The sequence below is a fragment of the Ornithodoros turicata genome, chromosome 6 (genome assembly GCF_037126465.1).
Source record: "Ornithodoros turicata isolate Travis chromosome 6, ASM3712646v1, whole genome shotgun sequence".
NCBI lineage: Eukaryota > Metazoa > Arthropoda > Arachnida > Ixodida > Argasidae > Ornithodoros > Ornithodoros turicata.
Window position 1 is genome coordinate 67,981,846 of NC_088206.1, and position 9,864 is coordinate 67,991,709.

Here is a 9,864-nt window from a genome sequence, read left to right on the forward strand (position 1 = left end):
AAGCCGGGGGCCCTAGGCATCTGCGACCACCAGTCACCGCCACAGACACCCAACACGAAAGCCAAGCACGCGAGATATGCCCAACAAAAGATTGCTTTTAATATGCTTCAATATACACTAAATCATACGCTCGTAATGAAGGGCTTCAAGGGAGTGTGGACTCCTCGCAAAACTGCTGCAGTGGATAATGGAGCCTGGGACTATATAAATACAAAAACGTTGCGGTGAATATTACTTCGAAAAAAAAGAAAAAAAAAGAAAACTGAAAGACGGCGTCGTACGCCGCCATCCTCGCTTTTAAAAAGTCAAAGCTTCGAGACAAACTGGCTATCCATGGCTGGCTATCCCCGCTCGGACCACCGCCCACTTCCGCGGCGGAGATGGTTCCCCTCTCGCTGCACTATTAGCTGAGTTCCGGGACTTTATGTACAGGTAATCCTCGAAGCACACAATCACGAAGCCAAGCTCCACCTGCCTTTTTTTTTCTTTGTTAAGAGTTTGCATCTCGAAAGAAACGCGTCGAGAAGCAACGCATGTCAAACGGTAGTGCTAACTGTTTCTTTAAAAAAATGCGCAACGTAGAATTTTTCAGCACACGCAAGGTGGAATGCTAAGAGGGTTATCCAGGCTCTTTTTTTTTTTTACATACACACGCCCGCCTCTCTTAAATACGTACACGACACGAGTCTATCCCCCTCCCTCAAAAAACCTGCAGCCCCTATCCACGCTGCAAAAAGCCTTTATGTATAGTAAAAGAAAGAAAGAAAAAAAAAAAGAAAGACACACTTCGAAAAAGTTTCTTTCTACAGTTACTTCCGTCTCACTTTTTTTTCTTAAAAAACAACAAATGATGAAGCACATGTGTACATCCTTCATTTACACAGTTGCACTTGGCATAACCTGGAGGGAAAAAAAAAAAAAAGAGGACGATGTGGCACCCCTCTCCCAAAAATCCCGCATCCCCAACCCTCCCGGTCCCCACAGTGGACACCTCCTCTCTTTCCTTTCCGTTCTCTTTCCCCGCTTCGCGTGCTGTGAGGGGGCAGGGGAGGAACGAAGGATGCGGGGGAAGAAAGGGGTGGAAGGAGGAAGGGAAAAGAAGGAGGGGCGTTCCCCCCCTCTTCCTCTTCCATTCAGCAGCAGCCAGCACCCTGGGGCTTGACGGGGGTTCCGGGGTTGATCTTGCCCTCAGAGCGCAGTCCAGCTTCCGTGGTCGGGGGTCCCATGCGGTTCTTGATCTCCGCTGCCATGGTCATGAAGGCCTGCTCCACGTTGGTGGCGTTCTTGGCGCTAGTTTCCAGGAAGGGTATGCCCAACTGGTCGGCAAACTCCTGTAAAAGCGAGAGGGGGGGGGGGGAACAGCACACGTGAGCTCTCCCAAAGGGAAACACTGGCTTGAAACGAGGTCACGTGCAATCAGACATCCAAGGAAGATAGCGAAAGATCACTGTGAATCACGCCAAGTGTTGCTGTCATCATGGTATCATGTCAATACGCAATGACCCAGACATCGGCTAGAAAGTAGCCTACCCCTCATTAATAAAAATAACCGACTAATGAATTCACTAAATCAAAGGTCGTTATCCGCTACTACAACGATGTATCCGTCTGGCAACTCGGCAACCATCGATGGCTGGAGAAAGCAAGGTGACATCAACATCGAAGAGAAGGCAAATTCAACTTCCAACATGACCCAGAAAATTCGGTGCCGCAATAGTTCATTACTACCATGCTAAGTCTTTCAATAAAACTTGCTTTTGAATCCTTCTAACTAAATTTGACAGCCTTGCGCTCACAACAACACAAGCAGCTGCAGCTTGCAATCCACAGCCTCAGAAAGGAATCACGGCACATTAGAAGCTATTCACAACACAGCAAGGAGTGTATACCCCTTTCTCTGGCAATTTATACGCATACAAAGTGGCACACAAAGGCAAGCGTCTACAGAGACGTCACTCCGGTGCAGAGACTCTTTTCTGAAGGGGTGGGGGACCTACTTATTTTGGCAGGAAAAGTCAGCCAGTAAGGACAGCTTGCTATTCCTTCATAAATAATTCCTTTGTGGGCAGTGGGTTGGTTCTTCTCCGAGCATGTAGTGAAATTATGCGAGATTCAGATTGCAGACTGGTTTTGAGCGAGTCTCAAGAGAGCTCCTGCTCACACCTGCATTGTGTCTGCAAATGTGCGCCAATTAATGCTTAGATTGTCACAGAACTGAATGTAGGTGAAGACAAGTTTGTATCTCAGGGCGTCTACCAAAAGAGTAGCCTTTAAATTCATTTCTCCTCAAATTTTTTCCAGGTTTTTACTGACCAGTTCGAGCAAATTCCGAGACCAAAACAGAACAGAACTTGAGGGATGGTTTCTTCGGACGACCCACTCATCCAGAATCCCATTCAAATCTCAGTCGTTAATAATGCATTAATGCTCTCTCTCGAACCAATGCATCAGTGTTGTGAAATGAACTAGTAAGAGTTGCGTAGCTTACTGCAAGACGTGCTGGCAACATCTGTCACTTCAGAGACATTCGAGCCCGTTTATTACTATCTTCAAAATAATGATAACTCTGATATTGCGATCAAACTTTTGTGCTGGTCGCAAAGTACAGCAGTTTCCAAAACATGGTTTGGCAGACGGTTGTGTGTTGCCACCTAAACACACATCGATTAACTACCCATGCACGAGGCGAGTTCTGATGGATAATGTAGTTCCGATAGTGAGAATGGCACCGGATGGAATGGGGAGAATAGATAGTTAGAATGGAGTGTGACTATGGCACTGGATGACTAACAATAGATCGAGTCGTCGATCTCAAAAGGTGTAGAGCCCCACATGGTATTGGTGGGTACGTTGTCCTTGGAAAGACTTTCGACATAAAACTGCGTCAACTTAGAGCTAGATAAAATGCTTTTGCGCTCGCAACAAACCTTAACCTCAGGCCTTAACAAAGACTGCAAAACTGAGTCGGGAAAACCTTAAGGCTGAGACACATGTACGACGAAATGTGCGACCCGTCGCAGCGCAAAGCATCCTGGGACTGATTCTGGAGAAATAGGTCGTCGCAGCGCGACAAAACTGCTCAGATATCTCCGCTCCCGTCGGCGGGTTGTCGTGTGGATGTAGTGACGTCATGAGCCAAGCAGCCAATGATGCTGCCTCTCTGGTAGATGCGATGGATCCGAGAAAAAATGGCGGACAGTGTGTGTTCTGAATGCAAACAGCGGCAGATTTCGTCGTGTTGTGCCTTGAAAGACACGTGAAATAAGGAATGAATTGTTCTCGTTTACTGTGAGCACATTTCGTTATGTTAAATAAAGTGTAAGCGAGTGTACCTCCTGCCGCGCTGTTCTAGCACCACCAGCAACACGGCGGTTCAGAGCGACATGTCGTAAGGATGTCGCCGCCCATGTGTCTGCTGATGCAGCACGCGACAACTCGTGACACGAAACTGTGCGACTCGTCGCACGACGGGGCGTGCATTTTGTCGTACATGTGTTTCGCCCTTTAGGGAGCGTGTAAGCAGCATAGATGCACGTAATACATGCACGGCGTTTACCGTGGTGAACTGCCCGAGTCCGCTATCAGTGTTCCTCCAACACCACCGTATTTACTCGTATAATGACACACTGCAAACTTGGGTGCAGAAATGTCAGCGCTCTCTTTTCTTTTGCATACATAACATGCCACAGCTACCAGCGTGCAGTGCGCGCGCTGAACGATGCTGGCCAACGCAGCACAACTGGGGCCATGTGAGTCTCGTACTGGAGGAGACCAACCAATATGGTGCAAATATTGAATATCGGGACAAAAGAAAATTACGGATTGCTGACACGGCAGAGAAATGCACTGAACATGATCCCGCGAGAACTAGAAATCTGATGCAGCCGTCACTGCAGACCATTTGTGAGCATTCTCCCAAACAGACCAGTCTGGCGTAGGATGCATCTCCCAACAACACTGTGTAAGCCTCTACGACCAGAATTTACGGAGCTTTTGAAAGAATGGAAGTTGATAACGGGTAGGTTGCAACCCAAACGACGATAAGATAGAGCTTGACAGTTACAGCAATGCAAACCAGGATGTTTTGGAATAAAAAATGGAGTCTGATATCGTATTGGATTTCGAGACTTTTTCCTCGTACAATTAATCCACTCTTCCACGTCAGTTATGTTTGAGCAAAAACGGTGCTCCCATTAGGAGAGTAAGTACAGTACAATTACTCATGGACTACACAAGAATGCTCAGAATTGGCCTCGTCATGTGATAGCAGTGTAATAGCCACACTATCTAATCTGTAATATCTCTGCATGATAAACATGCATGCACAGCGCAAATAAAGATAAGTGCTGGAGTCGCACAATATGACATTAACAAAGAAAACAGATGTCACATGGCAAGATAACGTGGAGTATGGAGAAAATGAGGAAGATGGAACCACACAATGGACATGAAAGAACCAAAGGAATCTGCATGCAGATTCCTTGTGTCCTATTGTTCATGTGTTGGTTTTGCTGGTTCACTTCAGCCATTGCACAGCATGTGGCGATATCATGCGCAAGGTATCGCCGCATACTGTGCAATGTGAACCAGCAAAACCAACACATGAACAATAGCATGGCAGACATTCCCTGTCTCAAACGTCGTGTATCGGGCAAGATGAGATCCACGTGCATAACTATATACAGTAAAGCCTCGTTAAATCAAAGTCGCTCAATCAAAAAAAAATATATATATATAAAAAAAACTCTGAATTAAGCAGGGCTTGGAACTATGTGACACGGTTGACTTTTATACATTTACTGACACGAAGATGTGTTCACTGATGCTCAGAACGGAAAAAACTATTTTTGTTCGGCACATGCAGCAATTTACTTCACAACCTAGTACTTTTTGAAGATGGGACGTTAAATCAATGAGATTGGTGCACACGCCGCTTGCCTCTACCAAGTACCGCACCACACGAACGTAAGCCAGCACCTCGGTAAATGATGGCACAGACAGTGGCTCATTGTCAACCTCGGCGATCTGATCATCAGCAGTTCTGTCAAGAACGATACCCTCATCAATCGTGACGATTCCCGCTCATGATCTTGTCACTGTTCTTCGAGATAGTCGAAAGCGGGACACCGACCAGGAAGGCTATGTTCGCTGATCGAGATAATTTCATGCATCAAGGAAAGCGGGCAGAATGCAACTATTGGACAGCCGGCACCACGGTGCTCCCCCCTGGCCACTTCGCACCTTCAGCGTACTTTTCTTTTCTCACTTTACTTTTTTTTCATCAAGTTGGGAGGCCATGTTTGTTCAGTGTCGAGATACTTCATGCTATAAGAAAACAAACGGAATGCCCTCATTGGGCAGTAGGGAGCACTGTGCCTCCTGCTGTCCAGCAGCACTTTCTGATTACTTTTCCAGACACATCAAATATATCAAAACTGAACAAACATGCCCTCCTTGGTACGTCAGGTAGGTTTTTCGAACACGCTCCAGCTTTTGTGGCCTTGATAACCGCCACTTTGTCTTTGATCAGTGTTTTGTACTTCAATATGGTTCCTGCACGCAGCAGTCAATCACAGCTTGAGTGTTGCGTTCCCAAACGCGCGAGAACACGAAGAACAGAAGCGGCAACGAGAGAGAGAGAGGGTGAGAGCAATGGCAGTGGAGAGGAGCATGTGCATGTGCAGCATGATTGGCAAGTCACTGGGCACGTGGTTTCGAGGGCGCTGCAAAGCTGACTCACCGATGCACCGCGCTGAAGGACATTGAAGGAACCGCACGGGAAACATTTCAAATTAAGCTAAGCCGCAGCACGCACATACTTTGAATTCAGTGGTCATATCGCAATGGACAAAAGAGGGACCACAGAAGTTCTAATTATCCGGAATTTGGAATTAACGAGGCTTCACTGCACTACAATTTTTGCTGCACTTTATGCCAGGTTATGTATAGGCCACAATAAAAGCTCTGCTGTGACCTACAATACTTTAACATCTAAACTAAAAATTTGCAACCTAGTAGCATCAAAGTATTGTTCCCCTACTTCAGCAAACTTGTGAACTGCGCGAACACGTCAGAGTCCTCACCTTAGCCGTGGTGTAGTCTACCACCTTTTTCGTCGTCAGGTCACTCTTGTTGCCCACAAGCAATTTGTTGACATTTTCGCAGGCATAACGGTCAATTTCTTGCAGCCATTGTTTCACGTTGTTGAAGGACTCCTGAAATAGTCATTGGAACAAAACGTGAAAGAGCATTCATGCTTGTACTTATTGTACCCACTCGTAAACCACTGAATATGTTGTGCCAAAGTCTGTTAGAGCTTAAAATTGGGATCAACCATAGTAGACACGAGCAACTCAGCATGCTTGCTTTAGTCTGACTGGAAACTCACTATACCCTGAGACAACGTAAGAGAGACAGGCACAGAGGAATACCCCAGCCAGCAGAGAATGTAGTTTGCAAGTCAGGAGTGGGGCATGCGGAAAGATAGCAGATATCATTCAGAAGGGGAAGTCAACTGTTTTATTTAATATTAATATTTTTATGTTGCCTCTGAGAAGTTTTCACAACATGGTCAGTGCACAAGCAACAGTTTGAGGCATGTGGTAATATCACATTGTTACTCGAAGACACCCTTCATCCATCTCAGCCAATCACAAATGACTGGGCAGAGTTTACCTATAGGAATGAACTTGTCTTAAAGGATAAGCTTGCTGACATACAATTTCAGAACATCTATTGTAATTAATTTCGCCAGCTATCTTACGACAGGAATCTTGGATCTCCACACCTCCATACCTGTTGACAGCACTACAGCACATACTTAGAGCCTGAAACTTTAGGGTTTAACCCTATTCTTCCCCGAATTTGCACCCCGAATTGAAGGTTGCCTCTTTAGGGTAAAACCCGATTTTTACCCATCAAATTGTCCTCACTGAGATGTCTGTAGGAATGCACACTAACCTGTTTGGCAGCAAATGCAGTTACATCACCATTTGTACCAAACCATTACAGTTAATTTGAGTAACTGAGCGCGCTTTCTCCCCGAATTTAGCATACTGGAGTTTTTTTTAAACCCCAATTCGCGTGAATTTAGAGCACATGTTTATTTACCAGATTTTTACCCCCTCCTCCCAAAATTAGAAAAAAAATATTTCCCGAAGACTTCAGGATCTACACGTACTGTCACTGACCAGCACAAAATTCCAACACAATGGGTGACTTAGTAGAGCAAGAAAACCGGCCGGCACTAACCTGATCTGTGACGTCGTACGCGACGATGATTCCATGTGCCCCCCTGTAGTAACTCGATGTGATGGTGCGGAACCTTTCCTGGCCAGCAGTGTCCCACTGTGTCGGATCGAACCAGCACAAAAAACACATCAGTACAACCCCCTACAACACCGCGGCAAGTGACACGCATTCTCAAACGAGCACATGTGACGAGGTGCCAAAATCGGTTCAACGCGAGTCATAAAACGTACTTACAATCTGCAACTTGATAGTCTTGTCGCCTAATTCTATCGTCCGTATTTTCTGAAATACAAGCGAGCAGACGTTACCCTCAGATGTTGAATGACGCAACCAGACTGCAATCAACTGCAGACATGCCCGTCAGACAGCCATGGGAACAATTGAAAACAATCACGGTGGCATCAGTGCGAAAAAAGGCATTCTCATCACGCTTGGGCATGTGATTCTACGACCATTCCACTTTCGTGTACTGTACGCGAAACATGCAATGACAGGATGCAAGATTCAGCTTTCTTCAATTTGACATCAAACATGCGAAAGGAGACAATCATATTTGCGATAAACACGAGACTCCCTGTCATAAGCTGCTTCACATACAGCGGCCCGCAGACTCACCTTAAACAGCGGAGCGCGTGTCATCGGGCACTAATAGACAGCTGGAAATGAGACTGGGATGATCCACTATCCCCTTGAAGGGAGGTTCGGTACACATAACGGATGCGTTCGCATTCTGGCTTCTCCTGAGCTTCACACAGTTTATCTGACGACCTGCCCTTCAACGGGATAGTGGATCATCCCGAACTCATTTCCAGCTGTCTATCAGCGCCCGATGACACGCGCTCCGCAGTTTAAGGCGAGTCTGCACGTCACTGTAACACCATCTATGTCCTGTCGGCACAAATGAGGCGTTATCACTGAAGATAGTGGCAATAGGTCACTTGCTACAATGAACAATGCTCGGAGCATTGAGAGTTTAGTACAAGAATTTGAACTTACAAAATCAACGCCAATGGTGCTGATATAGCTTTCTGTATAAGTGTCATCCTGTAATATGTAAAGAGGGGTGTGATTCACAAGAAACAGGGGAACCAATATAGACACAAACAGAAACAGCAACAAAAAAAAAGTCTTACCGCGAATCGTAGGAGCAAGCAAGACTTTCCTACGCCGGAGTCGCCAATGAGTAGGAGCTTGAATAAATAATCACTGAGAAAAAGAAAAAAAAACCTTGTCCGTTATCAGCACACCGATCAACACAGTCACATAGGGCAAAACAGAACCGCACTATCATCAATGACGAATCACATGCTTAACCAATGACGCAACACATTAATGCTACGCTGCTGCTACGTGTTCACATCAGATGATACGTCCTCTCGCCTGCCTATCAACAAGTTGCCCTTCAACTTGCCGACGGCTGGCTACATCAACGCAACGACACGAAGACTTTAATCGTGTACGGCAAAAAGTTGCGTACGCGTTTGTATCTCAAGTGCCCGTCACAAAGCGCTGTGAACCACCCCTAAGTTTAGGCTTACCCAATCCAGGTAGAAATTTCGGGAATAAAAACAAAAAAAGATGCTTTACACGCTTGCTGGCTTTTGCAACGCTCCCAAGGACTGTGTGTACGAAATATTTGAGTGTTTATTTCTGAAGGTTAAACTGGAACATGTGTAATTATCAGCACACTGTGTTTACAGTCAATGAAATTTGAGCGCACGAAGATAAGGACAACGCAACACGCCTTTCATTTCCCCAGGCCAGTAATGCGCTATTTAATAAACATTTATGGGTTAAAAGCGTACGATATTGAACAGTGCACGCCACTTTTTGTGATCCATCTGTAACACCCCTCGCAGCGAAAAGCATAGGACTACTTCAATATCAATGAGATATGACACAACACATCATCTAGAGAGATAGACACGTTTGCAAATGCAACAAGAGACAGCTGCGATGGCACAGTCGAAATATGCAACCTTATGCAAGACAATGAAACTGGTGCGTCACGAAAGTTTTTTCGTGCAAATAGGCCTAGCTCGCCTAACCACTCCTGACAGTTGCCAAGACATGTTAATAGCCATATGGATTGGTACTTACTATTCAGGATTCATTGTGGACATTGTGAATCTGTATGATGGACGTTCCCTGACGAGTTGTAGCTATAAATGTGTGCCTATCTGCGTTTTTCGTCAGACCTGACGATTCCGGAAGTTAACAATATGGCTGCCTCCACCCTCTGGTCGACGAAATCTCTCTGGCTGTAGAATTGATGAATGACGTCACCACACGCGACGTGGCGAAAAGACGCAACAATCGCTGGGACGGTTCCTAGAGAAACTGTGCTTTGTTTGCATACACTTGCGGTAATAAAACACGTCTGGCGATTACATTAAATCCAGTTTTGCTTCGTTAACCCGTGGTCGTCCGCTTGCTCGCTGTTGTCGTAGGGAAAAAGCAGCAGACGAAATATGCACGAAGCTTAATGATCGTTTACCTAGCTGATGTATATTTATTTGGTTGCTCTTTCCATGAAATTATGTATAGTTTAAAAGATTATAAGGTGCATTGTAGCGCATTGTAGTGGACACACCTTTTTGACGCACCTCCAGG

General features: G+C 45.7%; 1 protein-coding gene across 1 annotated transcript; it reads right to left on the reverse strand.

Annotated features, from left to right (window-relative positions):
• Nucleotides 1–77: 77 nt before the first annotated feature.
• Nucleotides 78–9,600, reverse strand: LOC135397157 (ras-related protein Rab-1A). Its single transcript, XM_064628523.1, has 7 exons — nt 9,352–9,600; nt 8,385–8,457; nt 8,248–8,295; nt 7,486–7,533; nt 7,252–7,347; nt 6,084–6,215; nt 78–1,331 (listed from the first exon to the last, which is right to left on the reverse strand). Exons 1-7 carry the CDS (start codon nt 9,372–9,374, stop codon nt 1,134–1,136), a joined length of 618 nt encoding a protein of 205 aa, XP_064484593.1. The 5' UTR covers nt 9,375–9,600; the 3' UTR covers nt 78–1,133.
• Nucleotides 9,601–9,864: the final 264 nt, after the last annotated feature.